At 52.8% G+C, this 15,100-nt stretch overlaps 1 protein-coding gene across 1 annotated transcript in view; it reads left to right on the forward strand.

Moving 5' to 3' along the window:
* The first annotated feature begins 248 nt into the window (after positions 1-248).
* KCNK3 (potassium two pore domain channel subfamily K member 3) overlaps positions 249-15,100 on the forward strand; it is a 238,257-nt gene continuing 223,405 nt past the window's right edge. Inside the window, exon 1 of the mRNA XM_085613146.1 lies at positions 249-774. Within this exon, the coding sequence (XP_085469272.1) occupies positions 492-774 (283 nt within the window). The 5' untranslated portion in view covers positions 249-491. The remainder of the gene's footprint in view (positions 775-15,100) is intronic.

Genomic DNA, 15,100 nt, shown 5'->3' on the forward strand with positions numbered 1-15,100 from the left:
TGCCTTGTGTCGCAGTGTGTCACTTCAGCATGCAGGCAGCACGTGCGGCTGCCCCCCTCCGCCTGTGGGACTCCCACCCACACACCTCCCAGAGCCGTCTTAATGTTTCTTAAACGGCGCGTCGGGGGAGTCGCCGGGATTGATGCGAGAGAGAGAGAGAGTCCGCGCCACGCCGGTTGGATGAAACCAGATCTGGGTCTGGCCGTGCCTGCACTGGGTGGGCCGGGCCGCCTGCCCCTCCTGGAGCGCACACAGCCTTACATGGCAGGGGCTGGCGGCTGCTCCCACAGCGCAGTGCGCACGGAGCGGAGAGCGGGCAGGCAGTGGTGCTGAACGGACAGCTCCCAGCGCAGCGCTATTCGGGGCTCCAGAGGCCACCGCCCGCGCCGGCGCACACGCAGCCTCGCCGGCAGCCACAGGACGCGGGCTCCGGCCGCAGGCACCATGCCCCTGGCCCCCGGCCGCCCTGCAGCCAGCCCCTCGCCGGGACCATGAAGAGGCAGAACGTGCGGACGCTCGCCCTCATCATTTGCACCTTCACCTACCTGCTGGTGGGCGCGGCCGTCTTCGATGCGCTGGAGTCCGAGCAGGAGACCTCGGAGAAGAGGCGGCTGGAGCAGAAGCAGGGCGACCTGCGGAGGAAGTACAACCTGACGGAGGACAACTACAGCGAGCTCGAGTGGGTGGTGCTGAAGCTCAAGCCGCACAAGGCCGGCGTGCAGTGGAAGTTCGCCGGATCCTTCTACTTCGCCATCACGGTCATCACCACCATAGGTAGGGGCCGGGGCGCTGGGGCGCTGGGGGGGGCGGCCCGCCCAGGGCCTGGTGGAGAGCCGGCTGTGGGAAGCACTGTTTAGCCAAAAACACAGTGTGGAAGTGAGAGTTGGTGCTTTATTTTAATAGACTCTTAAAGTTTCTGTGCGCTAGAGTGAGACAGCAGGCTGTGGTGCTGAGTGATGCTGACACTTTTTCAAAAAATCAGTTTAAAGATTCGGAGATTGGAGGTTAAAGCGGAACCCAAAAGGGGCTCAGTCTGGGGTCTACGTTTTTTTGTAACAGTCAAAGTTGAAGCGACGTCTCTGGTGATGTTTTGCACCTTCGGACTTTTTCATTGAGGAGTTGAGGAATCGATATTTTACCACACACTTTTAATAACATTTTTATTGACAAACATAGTTTGGAATAAATGGATAGAAAGAACATGGGACAGGTCGAGAGATGTGCGGGAGACCAGGAACCTCCAGGCTCCCTTTGATTTACTCCCACTTGTAGCCACTTCTAACCCCGTGGAATTTAACGGAGTTTCCCACGTGTAGTTCATCGTTTGTCTGTGTTACCAGTAGTTGTTTTCACTCAAACCATCCTCCTCACTTTCTGGACGTCCGCTCCTAGACAGCTCAGGGGGTTGTGTTGGAAGGGATGAGGCTGTGCTAATAATGGCCCTGGCGCTGTCCGGTTTATATCTGGCGTGCCACGAGCATACGGCGTCGTGTGACCTCGAGGGCTCTTCGGGAGGCAGGGGGTAGATTCAGCCGCCTGCCCTTGGGCGGCGTGGGGTCTGTCCACAGACTTTGAGTGAGTGAGGGTCGTGATACACTGTGGGGAATGGCGTACGTGCGTGTGTCGCATACGTACCCCGCTGTCCCGGTGGAAGGAGCCACGCGCTCCCTCGGGTGCATTCATACTGGACCCCCCAGCACACATTTTAATTGTGGCGGCTCGGTATTTCCGTCTTGAAAGGACCCATTGCTGGAGGGGTTGGAGGGGGTTATTCAGGGGCTTGACGGAATGATCTACGGCGCGAGAGGGGGTCCAGGATGCCCCCACTCACCCCAAACCCTCTGAATATCTGGGAGAGATGGGACACAGAAGGGCATCTCACCACAGGCGGGCCTCCAAGCTTTGCATCACGTACTGGGTTTATTTCCTGTTCTTCCGTCCCTTCCCTGAGCGGGCTCCGCTGCATTGCTCGATGCCCCCGAGCTGGTGCACACCCTGTCCCCCGACTGCCCCCGGCCCACCGGTGCCCGCACATTCGCTGTCTCGTTGTGCGAGTGTTAACGAATCCTACAGATGATGGACGGGGCAGAAACATCGTAGATGCCCCCTGTCATGCCTAAAGGGGTAAGGGCTGCACCCTCGCCGGCCTAGTCTGGGCAGTTACGGGCTTGGGGCAGTAGGAAGGGAAGCGCGCCCATGGGAGCTTGAATGCACGGCCCAGCGCTAGCGCCTACACAGCTCTGATGGGCAGAGCCAACGCGAAGCTGCGCCGGCCGTGTAGTGAGTGTAGCGTGTGCTCCTCCGGGGCACACGGAGGGGGGAATCCAAGCCGGGGGCAGTGCGGCACCGCTTGGCAGAGAGAGTTTACGTATTTAGGACTCTACGCCGGGCAGTGGGGACTGGGGGTAGGTGCAGACCAGCTCCGGGGTTCTATATTTTGTGGAAGCAGCTTGGGTGCTGGTGTGGTGCAGCTCTGAGGGTCTGTACCGTTGGAGGATGTGAGTGGGTATAGAGGAGGTACAGCTCTGAGGGTCTGTACCGTTGGAGGATGTGAGTGGGTATAGAGGAGGTACAGCTCTGAGGGCCTGTACCGTTGGAGGATGTGAGTGGGTACAGAGGAGGTACTGCTCTGAGGGCCTGTACCGTTGGAGGATGTGAGTGGGTATAGAGGAGGTACAGCTCTGAGGACCTGTACCGTTGGAGGATGTGAGTGGGTATAGAGGAGGTACAGCTCTGAGGGTCTGTACCGTTGGAGGATGTGAGTGGGAGCCTGTACCATTGGAGGATGTGAGTGGGTATAGAGGAGGTACAGCTCTGAGGGTCTGTACCGTTGGAGGATGTGAGTGCTGTACCGTTGGAGGATGTGAGTGGGTATAGAGGAGGTACAGCTCTGAGGGTCTGTACCGTTGGAGGATGTGAGTGCTGTACCGTTGGAGGATGTGAGTGGGTATAGAGGAGGTACAGCTCTGAGGGTATGTACCGTTGGAGGATGTGAATGGGTATAGAGGAGGTACATCTCTGAGGGCCTGTACCGTTGGAGGATGTGAGTGCTGTACCGTTGGAGGATGTGAGTGGGTATAGTGGAGGTACAGCTCTGAGGGTATGTACCGTTGGAGGATGTGAGTGGGTATAGAGGAGGTACAGCTCTGTGGAAATCAGTGAGTGGGTATATGCTTCAAACAGCTCTGAGGGTCTAAACTGTGGGAAGCGGTGAGTGAGTATAGATGTGGTGCAGCTGTGAGGGTCTGTACTGTGGGAAGCGGTGAGTGAGTATAGATGTGGTGCAGCTGTGAGGGTCTGTACTGTGGGAAGCGGTGAGTGAGCATAGATGTGGTGCAGCTGTCAGGGTCTGTACTGTGGGAAGCGGTGAGTGATTATAGATGTGGTGCAGCTGTGAGGGTCTGTACTGTGGGAAGCAGTGAGTGAGTATAGCAGTGGTGCAGCTACAAGGGTCTGTACTGTGGGAAGCGGTGAGTGAGCATAGATGTGGTGCAGCTGTGAGGGTCTGTACTGTGGGAAGCGGTGAGTGAGTATAGATGTGGTGCAGCTGTGAGGGTCTGTACTGTGGGAAGCGGTGAGTGAGTATAGATGTGGTGCAGCTGTCAGGGTCTGTACAGTGGGAAGCGGTGATTGAGTGTAGCAGTGGTGCAGCTGTGAAGGTCTGTACTGTGGGAAGCGGTGAGTGAGTATAGCAGTGGTGCAGCTGCAAGGGTCTGTACTGTAGGAAGCGGTGAGTGAGTATAGATGTGGTGCAGCTGTGAGGGTCTGTACTGTGGGAAGCGGTGAGTGAGTATAGATGTGGTGCAGCTGTCAGGGTCTGTACTGTGGGAAGCGGTGAGTGAGTATAGATGTGGTGCAGCTGTGAGGGTCTGTACTGTGGGAAGCTTTGAGTGAGTATAGATGTGGTGCAGCTGTGAGGGTCTGTACTGTGGGAAGCGGTGAGTGAGTGTATCAGTGGTGCAACTGTGAGGACTAGTACTGTAGGAAGCAATGAGTGAGTATAGCAGTGGTGCAGCTCTGAGGGTCTGTACAGTGGGAAGCGGTGAGTGAGTGTAGCAGTGGTACAGCTGTTAGAGTATATTCCGTGGGAAGCAGTGAGTGAATATGTGTGGTGCAGCTGTGACGGTATATACTGTGGGAAGCGGTCAGTGGGTATATGAATGCGGGAGATCTGATATTATGTACTGTGAGAAGCTTTGAGTGAATATATGTGTGGTGAAGCTCTGAGGGTCTATACTGGGGGATTATGTGGGTGGGTATATGTGGGATACAGCTATGAGGGTCTATAGTGTGGTAAGTGGTGAGTGAGAATAGCAGTGGTGCAGCTGTGAGGGTCTGTACTGTGGGAAGCGGTGAGTGAGTATAGATGTGGTGCAGCTCTTAGGGTCTGTACTGTGGGAAGCGGTGAGTGAGAATAGATGTGGTGCAGCTTTGAAGGTCTGTACTGTGGGAAACGGTGAGTGACTATAGATGTGGTGCAGCTGTGAGGGTCTGTACTGTGGGAAGCGGTGAGTGAGCATAGATGTGGTGCAGCTGTGAGGGTCTGTACTGTGAGAAGCGGTGAGTGAGCATAGATGTGGTGCAGCTGTGAGGGTCTGTACTGTGGGAAGTGATGAGTGAGTATAGATGTGGTGCAGCTGTCAGGGTCTGTACTGAGGGAAGCGCTGAGTGAGTATAGATGTGGTGCAGCTGTCAGGGTCTGTACTGTGGGAAGCGGTTAGTGAGTGTAGCAGTGGTGCAGCTGTCAGGGTCTGTACTGTGGGAAGCAATGAGTGAGTATAGCAGTGGTGCAGCTGTGAGGGTCTGTACTGTGGGAAGCGGTGAGTGAGTATAGATGTGGTGCAGCTGTTAGGGTCTGTACTGTGGGAAGCGGTGAGTGAGTATAGATGTGGTGCAGCTTTGAAGGTCTGTACTGTGGGAAGCGGTGAGTGAGCATAGATGTGGTGCAGCTGTCAGGGCCTGTACTGTGGGAAGCGGTGAGTGAGTATAGATGTGGTGCAGCTTTGAAGGTCTGTACTGTGGGAAGCGGTGAGTGAGCATAGATGTGGTGCAGCTGTGAGGGTCTGTACTGTGGGAAGCGGTGAGTGAGTATAGATGTGGTGCAGCTGTGAGGGTCTGTACTGTGGGAAGCGGTGAGTGAGTATAGATGTGGTGCAGCTGTGAGGGTCTGTACTGTGGGAAGCGCTGAGTGAGTATAGATGTGGTGCAGCTGTCAGGGTCTGTACTGTGGGAAGCGGTGAGTGAGTATAGATGTGGTGCAGCTGTTAGGGTCTGTACTGTGGGAAGCGGTGAGTGAGTATAGATGTGGTGCAGCTTTGAAGGTCTGTACTGTAGGAAGCGGTGAGTGAGCATAGATGTGGTGCATCTGTCAGGGTCTGTACTGTGGGAAGCGGTGAGTGAGTATAGATGTGGTGCAGCTGTGAGGGTCTGTACTGTGGGAAGCGCTGAGTGAGTATAGATGTGGTGCAGCTGTGAGGGTCTGTAGTGTCGGAAGCGGTGAGTGAGTATAGATGTGGTGCAGCTGTGAGGGTCTGTACTGTGGGAAGCGGTGAGTGAGTATAGATGTGGTGCAGCTGTCAGGGTCTGTACTGAGGAAAGCGCTGAGTGAGTATAGATGTGGTGCAGCTGTCAGGGTCTGTACTGTGGGAAGCGGTGAGTGAGTATAGATGTGGTGCAGCTGTGAGGGTCTGTACTGTGAGAAGCGGTGAGTGAGCATAGATGTGGTGCAGCTGTGAGGGTCCGTACTGTGGGAAGCGGTGAGTGAGTATAGATGTGGTGCAGCTGTTAGGGTCTGTACTGTGGGAAGCGGTGAGTGAGTATAGATGTGGTGCAGCTGTCAGGGTCTGTACTGTGGGAAGCGGTGAGTGAGTGTAGCAGTGGTGCAGCTGTCAGGGTCTGTACTGTGGGAAGCAATGAGTAAGTATAGCAGTGTTGCAGTTCTGAGGATCTGTACTATGAGAAGCGGTGAGTGAGCATAGATGTGGTGCAGCTGTGAGGGTCTGTACTGTGGGAAGCGATGAGTGAGTATAGATGTGGTGCAGCTGTCAGGGTCTGTACTGAGGGAAGCGCTGAGTGAGTATAGATGTGGTGCAGCTGTCAGGGTCTGTACTGTGGGAAGTGGTGAGTGAGTATAGATGTGGTGCAGCTGTCAGGGTCTATACTGTGGGGGGCAGTGAGTGAGTGTATGGGTGGTGCACACTGAGGGGCTATACTGCTAGAAGCGGTGCGGTGCAGCTCTGAGGGTCTATACTGTGGTAGCGGTGACTGGTTACGGGGGAGGGGGGGTGGTTGCAGCTCTCAGGGCCTATTTTCTGGGGCCAGTAGTGGGAGGTATACAGGCGTGGTGCAGTTCTAAGAGGCTATGCCCTGTGACAGTGGTGAGTGGGAATTCATATGGTGCAGTTCCGATGGTCTGTACTCAGTTGGCAGCAGTGAGTGGCACAAGCGTAGTGCAGATCCAATGGATGGTACCTGTCTAGTGCAGCATCAATGGATGGTACAGGTCTAGTGCAGCATCAATGGGTGGTACAGGACTAGTGCAGCATCAATGGGTGGTACAGGTCTAGTGCAGCATCAGTGAATGGCACAGGTCTAGTGCAGCATCAATGGATGGTATAGGTCTAGTGCAGCATTAAAGAATGGTACAGGTCTACTGCAGCATTAATGGATCGTACAGGTCTAGTGCAGCATTAATGAATGATATAGGTCTAGTGCTGCATTAATGAATGGTACAGGTCTAGTGCAGCATAATGGTACAGGTCTAGTGTAGCATTAATGGATGTGTTGGTCTAGTGCAGCATCAGTGGGTGGTACAGGTCTAGTGCAGCATTAATGAATGATATAGGTATAGTGCAGCATCAATGGATGGTACAGGTCTAGTGCAGCATTAATGAATGGCACAGGTCTAGTGAAGCATTAATGAATGGTACAGGTCTAGTGCAGCATTAATGAATGGTATAGGTCTAGTGCAGCATTAATGAATGGTACAGGTCTAGTGCAGCATAATGGTACAGGTCTAGTGCAGCATTAATGGATGGTGCAGGTCTAGTGCAGCATTAATGAATGATACAGGTCTAGTGCAGCATTAATGGATGGTACAGGTCTAGTGTAGCATCAGTGGGTGGTACAGGTCTAGTGCAGCATCAATGGATGGTACAGGTCTAGTGCAGCTTCAATGGATGGCACATGACTAGTGCAGCTCGGAGGGTTGATACTCTTTGGCCAGTGGTGAATAGTACAGGTCTAGTGCAGCTTCAATGGATGGTACAGGTCTAGTGCCGCTTTGAGAGTTAAGACTATTTGGCCAGTGGTGAATGGTACTGGTCTAGTGCAGCTTCAATGGATGGTACAGGTCTAGTGCAGCATCAATGGATGGTACAGGACTAGTGCAGCATCGATGGATGGGACATGTCTTGTGCAACATCAATGGATGGTACAGGTCTAGTGCTTCATCAATGAATGGTACAGGTCTAGTGCAGCTCTGAGGGTCGATACTCGTTCACCAGTGCTGAATGGCGTAGGTCTAGTGCAGCTCCAGTGTATGGTACAGGTCTAGTTCAGCTCCAGTGTATGGTACAGGTCTAGTTCAGCTCTGAGTAATTGATACTCTTTGGCCAGTGGTGAATGGTACAGGTCTAGTGCAGCTTCAATGGATGGTACAGGTCTAGTGCAGCATTAATAGACGGTACAGGTCTAGTGCAGCTCTGAGGGTTGATACTCGTTAGCCAGTGGTGAAGAGTATAGGTCTAGTGCAGCATTTAAGTATGGTACAGGTCAAGTGCAGCATCAATGGATGGTACAGGTCTAGTGCAGCTTCAATGGATGGTACATGTTTAGTGCAGCATCAATGGATGGTACAGGCGGAGTGCAGCATCAATGGATGGTACAGGTCTAGTGCAGCATCAGTGGGTGGTACAGGTCTAGTGCAGCTTCAATGGATGGTACAGGTCTAGTGCAGCATCAATGGATGGTACAGGTCTAGTGCAGCATTAATGAATGGTACAGGTTTAGTGCAGCATTAATGTATGGTACATGTTTAGTGCAGCATCAATGGATGGTACAGGTCTAGTGCAGCATTAATGGATGGTACAGGTCTAGTGCAGCATTAATGTATGGTATAGGTCTAGTGCAGCATCAATGGATGGTACAGGTCTAGTGCAGCATTAATGAATGGTATAGGTCTAGTGCAGCATTAATGAATGGTACAGGTCTAGTGCAGCATTATTGGATGGTACAGGTCTAGTGCAACATTAATGGATGGTACAGATCTAGTGCAGCATTAATGAATGATACAGGTCTAGTGCAGCATTAATGGATGGAACAGGTCTAGTGCACCATTAATGAATGGCACAGGTCCAGTGCAGCAGGTCTAGTGCAGCATTAATGGATGGTACAGATCTAGTGCAGCATTAATGAATGATACAGGTTTAGTGCAGCATTAATGGATGTAACAGGTCTAGTGCAGCATTAATGAATGGTACAGGTCTAGTGCAGCATCAGTGGGTGGTACAGGTCTAGTGCAGCTTCAATGGATGGTACAGGTCTAGTGCAGCATCAATGGATGGTACAGGTCTAGTGCAGCATTAATGAATGATACAGGTTTAGTGCAGCATTAATGGATGTAACAGGTCTAGTGCAGCATTAATGAATGGTACAGGTCTAGTGCAGCATTAATGAATGGCACAGGTCCAGTGCAGCAGGTCTAGTGCAGCATTAATGAATGATACAGGTCTAGTGCAGCATTAATGGATGGTACAGGTCTAGTGTAGCATCAGTGGGTGGTACAGGTCTAGTGCAGCATCAATGGATGGTACAGGTCTAGTGCAGCTTCAATGGATGGCACATGACTAGTGCAGCTCGGAGGGTTGATACTCTTTGGCCAGTGGTGAATAGTACAGGTCTAGTGCAGCTTCAATGGATGGTACAGGTCTAGTGCCGCTTTGAGAGTTAAGACTATTTGGCCAGTGGTGAATGGTACTGGTCTAGTGCAGCTTCAATGGATGGTACAGGTCTAGTGCAGCATCAATGGATGGTACAGGACTAGTGCAGCATCGATGGATGGGACATGTCTTGTGCAACATCAATGGATGGTACAGGTCTAGTGCTTCATCAATGAATGGTACAGGTCTAGTGCAGCTCTGAGGGTCGATACTCGTTCACCAGTGCTGAATGGCGTAGGTCTAGTGCAGCTCCAGTGTATGGTACAGGTCTAGTTCAGCTCCAGTGTATGGTACAGGTCTAGTTCAGCTCTGAGTAATTGATACTCTTTGGCCAGTGGTGAATGGTACAGGTCTAGTGCAGCTTCAATGGATGGTACAGGTCTAGTGCAGCATTAATAGACTGTACAGGTCTAGTGCAGCTCTGAGGGTTGATACTCGTTAGCCAGTGGTGAAGAGGATAGGTCTAGTGCAGCATTTATTGATGGTACAGGTCTAGTGCAGCATCAGTGGGTGGTACAGGTCTAGTGCAGCAGCAATGGGTGGTACAGGTCCAGTGCAGCATCAATGGGTGGTACAGGTCTAGTGCAGCATCAATGGATGGTACAGGTCTAGGGCACCATCAATGGATGGTACAGTTCTAGTGCAGCATCAATGGATGGCACAGGTCTAGTGCAGCATCAATGGGTGGTACAGGTCTAGTGCAGCAGCAATGAGTGGTACAGGTCCAATGCAGCATCAATGGGTGGTACAGGTCTAGTGCAGCATCAATGGATGGTACAGGTCTAGTGCAGCATCAATGGATGGTACAGGTCCAGTGCAGCATCAATGGGTGGTACAGGTCTAGTGCAGCATCAATGGGTGGTACAGGTCTAGTGGAGCATTAATGGATGGTGCAGGTCTGGTGCAGGTCTAGTGCAGCTCTGATGTTCTACACTCTTTGGTCAGTGGTGAATGGTATCGGTCTAGTATAGCTTTGAGGGTCTATCTTTGGGAAGTCGTGTGCGGTATGGGTGTGGTGCAGCTCTTTGGTGAGGTGCAAGTGGGAGAGGCTATTTCTTTTGGCCCGTGTTGCATGTTACCCGTGTAGTGCATTTGGAAAGTCTACGGGCCCGATTCACAGAATTAACTTAAGATTAAATCCTAAACTTACTACTTTGTGGTATTCACAGAATGCACTTACTACTTTTGGTATTCACAGAATGCACTTACTACTTATGGTATTCACAGAATGGATTTACGACTACTAACTTTACGTCCGCACTCGGGCCGGAAATTCTGGCCCGGAGGCGGAGCTTCCGGGCCGGAGGTGGAGATTTCGGCCATGGCTAAATCTCCGCCACCGGCCGGAATCCCCACCTCCGGGCCGGAAGCTCCGCCTCCGGCCCGGAAGCTCCGCCTCTGGCCCGGAAGCCCCGCCTCCAGTTCCGCCTCCGGGCCGGAAGCTCCGCCTCCGGGCCGGAATTTCCGGCCCGAGTGCGGACGTAAAGTTAGTAGTCGTAAATCCATTCTGTGAATACCATAAGTAGTAAGTGCATTCTGTGAATACCACAAAATAGTAAGTTTAGGATTTAGTCTTAAGTTAATTCTGTGAATCGGGCCCTTCATTCTTTGGCAGTGGTGGGTGATGGAAGTGAAGCGCAGCTCTGAGGGTCTTTGGCAGTAGTGGCTGATAAAAGAGATAGCTAATTACTGAAGGCCGTTGGTAGTAGTGGGCGATAACGGTGTAGTGCCGCTCTGAGGGTCTTGGGCAGTAGTGGGGGATAAAGATGTAGTGCAGCTCTGAGCGTATTTGGTAGTAGTGGGAGATGAAGGTGTGGTGATTTTCTGAGGGTCTTTGGCAGTAGTGGGAGATGAAGGTGTGGTGATTTTCTGAGGGTATTTGGTAGTAGTGGGAGATGAAGGTGCAGCGCAGCTCTGAGGGTGTTTGGTAGTAGTGGGAGATGAAGGTGAGGTGATTTTCTGAGGGTATTTGGTAGTAGTGGGAGATGAAGGTGGAGCGCAGCTCTGAGGGTGTTTGGTAGTAGTGGGAGATGAAGGTGTGGTGAGTTTCTGAGTGTCTTTGGCAGTAGTGGGTGTTGAAGGTTGAACAAGCACGGCAGCTAGGGGACCTGTTGCTGCACCACTTGAAGTGCTCACTGGGTTCCAAACAATGGTTGCCCCCTCTAACGACCAGCTACCAACTGGGCATACATTATATATGTGTAAACACAATCGAGAGGCAACAAAACAGAGTATGCATATAGAAAATTGTACATGACAGAACAAAAACCAAAAAGACGAATGTGTCCTTTGCTTGTGTTTGTCTTTTTAATCGTTTTCTTCTTCACAGGCTTCCTCAGGGCAGAAATGTGTAGAGCGGCAATGTAGGCGGATCGGAACAAAAACAGCGGCGCTAAGGAGCAAACAGCCATCCGGAGTACCCTTACTTTTAAAACTCAATCTGGTTACGTCAAGAATGTTGTTGTATAGTCTGGTTCGAGCATTCAGAGTCTGGGGAACGGCTGTTACACTTGTGAAAGTAATACAATTGAATACGTCGTGGATTAGAAGTGATAGTATGTATACATTTCAAGTTGAGAGTCTTTGGGAACAGCCGTCCATGCTAAGCTGTGCCCGGCATTGAGATGTCCGGCATTCAGCGTTCGGTGTGTGAATATGGGGCAGGGTGGTCGAGGTGCAGCGCAGATCTCAGGGTCTTTGGCAGTACCATTTTGAAGGTGTAGTGTAGCTCACAGAGTCTTTGGCAGTAGAGGGTGATAAAGGTGCAGCGCATCTCTCGGAGTCTTTGGCAGTAGAGGGTGATAAAGGTGCAGCGCAGCTCAGAGTCTTTGGCAGTAGTGGGTGATGAAGGTGCAGCGCAGCTCTCGGGGTCTTTGGCAGTAGTGGGTTATGAAGGTGCAGCGCAGCTCAGGGTCTTTGGCAGTACCATTTTGAAGGTGCAGCACATCTCTCAGGGTCTTTGGCAGTTAGTGGGCGATGAAGGTGCAGCACATCTCTCAGGGTCTTTGGCAGTAGTGGGTGATAAAGGTGCAGCATAGCTCAGGGTCTTTGGCAGTAGTGGGTGATAAAGGTGCAGCGCAGCTCAGGGTCTTTGGCAGTAGTGGGTAATGTAGGTGCAGCGCAGCTCAGAGTCTTTGGCAGTGGTGGGTGATGAAGGTGCAGCGCAGCTCTCAGGGTCTTTGGCAGTAGTGGGTGATGAAGGTGCAGAGCAGCTCTCAGGGGGCCCGATTCACAGAATTAACTTAAGACTAAATCCAGAGGCGGAGCTTCCGGACCAGAGGCGGAACTGGAGGCGGGGCTTCCGGGCCGGAGGCAGAGCTTCCGGGCCAGAGGCGGAGCTTCTGGCCCGGAGGTGGGGATTCCGGCCGGTGGCAAAGATTTAGCCATGGCCGAAATCTCCACCTCCGGGCCGGAAGCTCCGCCTCCGGGCCGGAAGCTCCGCCTCCGGGCCGGAATTTCCGGCCCGAGTGCGGACGTAAAGTTAGTAGTCGTAAATCCATTCTGTGAATAACATAAGTAGTAAGTGCATTCTGTGAATACCAAAAGTAGTAAGTGCATTCTGTGAATACCACAAAGTAGTAAGTTTAGGATTTAGTCTTAAGTTAATTCTGTGAAACGGGCCCAGGATCTTTGGCAGTAGTGGGTTATGAAGGTGCAGTGCAGCTCAGGGTCCTTGGCAGTACCATTTTGAAGGTGCAGCACATCTCTCAGGGTCTTTGGCAGTTAGTGGGCGATGAAGGTGCAGCACATCTCTCTGGGTCTTTGGCAGTAGTGGGTGATAAAGGTGCAGCGCAGCTCAGGGTCTTTGGCAGTAGTGGGTAATGTAGGTGCAGCGCAGCTCTCAGAGTCTTTGGCAGTAGTGGGTGATGAAGGTGCAGCGCAGCTCTCAGAGGCTTTGGCAGTAGTGGGTGATGAAGGTGCAGCGCAGCTCTCAGGGTCTTCGGTAGTGGGTGATGAAGGTGCAGCGCAGCTCTCAGGGTCTTTGGAAGTTGTGGGTGATGTAGGTGCAGCACAGCTCTCATAGGCTTTGGCAGTAGTGGGTGATGAAGCTGCAGCGCAGCTCTCAGGGTCTTCGGTAGTGGGTGATGAAGGTGCAGCACAGCTCTCAGGGTCTTTGGCAGTAGTGGGTAATGTAGGTGCAGCGCATCTCTCAGGGTCTTTGGCAGTAGTGGGTGATGAAGGTGCAGCGCAGCTCTCAGGGTCTTTGGCAGTAGTGGGTGATGAAGGTGCAGCGTAGCTCTCTGGGTCTTTGGCAGTAGTGGGTAATGTAGGTGCAGCACAGCTCTCAGGGTCTTTGGCAGTAGTGGGTGATGAAGGTGCAGCACAGCTCTCTGGGTCTTTGGCAGTAGTGGATGATGAAGGTGCAGCGCAGCTCTCGGGGTCTTTGGCAGTAGTGGATGATGAAGGTGCAGCGCAGTTCTCAGGGTCTTTGGCAGTACCATTTTGAAGGTGTAATGCAGCTCTCAGGGTCTTTGGCAGTAGTGGGTGATGAAGGTGCAGCGCAGCTCTCAGGGTCTTTGGAAGTTGTGGGTGATGTAGGTGCAGCGCAGCTCTCAGAGTCTTTGGCAGTAGTGGGTGATGAAGGTGCAGTGCAGCTCTCAGGGTCTTTGGCAGTAGTGGGTAATGTAGGTGCAGTGCATCTCTCAGGGTCTTTGGCAGTGGTGGGTGATGAAGGTGCAGCGCAGCTCTCAGGGTCTTTGGCAGTAGTGGGTGATGAAGGTGCAGCGTAGCTCTCGGGGTCTTTGGCAGTAGTGGGTAATGTAGGTGCAGCGCATCTCTCAGGGTCTTTGGCAGTAGTGGGTGATGAAGGTGCAGCGCAGCTCTCGGGGTCTTTGGCAGTAGTGGATGATGAAGGTGCAGCGCAGCTCTCTGGGTCTTTGGCAGTAGTGGATGATGTAGGTGCAGCGCAGCTCTCAGGGTCTTTGGCAGTAGTGGGTGATAAAGGTGCAGCTCTCAGGGTCTTTGGCAGTAGTGGGTGGTGAAGGTGCAGCGCAGATCTCAGGGTCTTTGGCAGTAGTGGGTGATGAAGGTGCAGCGCAGCTCTCAGGGTCTTTTGCAGTAGTGGGCGATGAAGGTGCAGCGCTGCTCTCAGGGTCTTTGGCAGTGGTTGGCGATGAAGGTGCAGCGCAGCTCTCAGGGTCTTTGGCAGTAGTGGGCGATGAAGGTGCAGCGCAGCTCTCAGGGTCTTTGGCAGTAGTGGGTGATGAAGGTGCAGCGTAGCTCTCGGGGTCTTTGGCAGTAGTGGGTAATGTAGGTGCAGCGCATCTCTCAGGGTCTTTGGCAGTAGTGGGTGATGAAGGTGCAGCGCAGCTCTCGGGGTCTTTGGCAGTAGTGGATGATGAAGGTGCAGCGCAGCTCTCTGGGTCTTTGGCAGTAGTGGATGATGAAGGTGCAGCGCAGCTCTCAGGGTCTTTGGCAGTAGTGGGTGATAAAGGTGCAGCTCTCAGGGTCTTTGGCAGTAGTGGGTGGTGAAGGTGCAGTGCAGATCTCAGGGTCTTTGGCAGTAGTGGGTGATGAAGGTGCAGCGCAGCTCTCAGGGTCTTTGGCAGTGGTTGGCGATGAAGGTGCAGTGCAGCTCTCGGGGTCTTTGGCAGTACCATTTTGAAGGTGTAATGCAGCTCTTAGGGTCTTTGGCAGTAGTGGGCGATAAAGGTGCAGCGCAGCTCTCAGGGTCTTTGGCAGTAGTGGGCGATGAAGGTGCAGCGCAGCTCTCAGGGTCTTTGGCAGTAGTGGGCGATGAAGGTGCAGCGCAGCTCTCAGGGTCTTTGGCAGTAGTGGGCGATGAAGGTGCATCGCAGCTCTCAGGGTCTTTGGCAGTAGTGGGCGATGAAGGTGCAGCGCAGCTCTCAGGGTCTTTGGCAGTACTACTTTGAAGGTGTAATGCAGCTCTGAGGGTCTTTGGCAGTAGTAGGTGTTAACGGTGTAGTGCAAGTCTGAGGGTCTTTGACAGTAGGGGGTGCACACCAGGGGCAGTTTGTGGTGAGTGCATGCCCAGTGCAGTTCATTGCAGAGTGATTTCCTCGGCAGTGGAATGTAGGCAGTTCCTGCTGGCAGAGGAGTGTGGGTGTAGGCGTGGTTCCGCTCTGAAGGGGCGTGGACTGTGGGCGTGGCGCTGGCTGGGTGCAGCCGTGGTGCGCCTCAGGGGTGGCTCTCTTCTGTAT

This window comes from Triturus cristatus, chromosome 6 (assembly GCF_964204655.1).
Source record: "Triturus cristatus chromosome 6, aTriCri1.1, whole genome shotgun sequence".
NCBI lineage: Eukaryota > Metazoa > Chordata > Amphibia > Caudata > Salamandridae > Triturus > Triturus cristatus.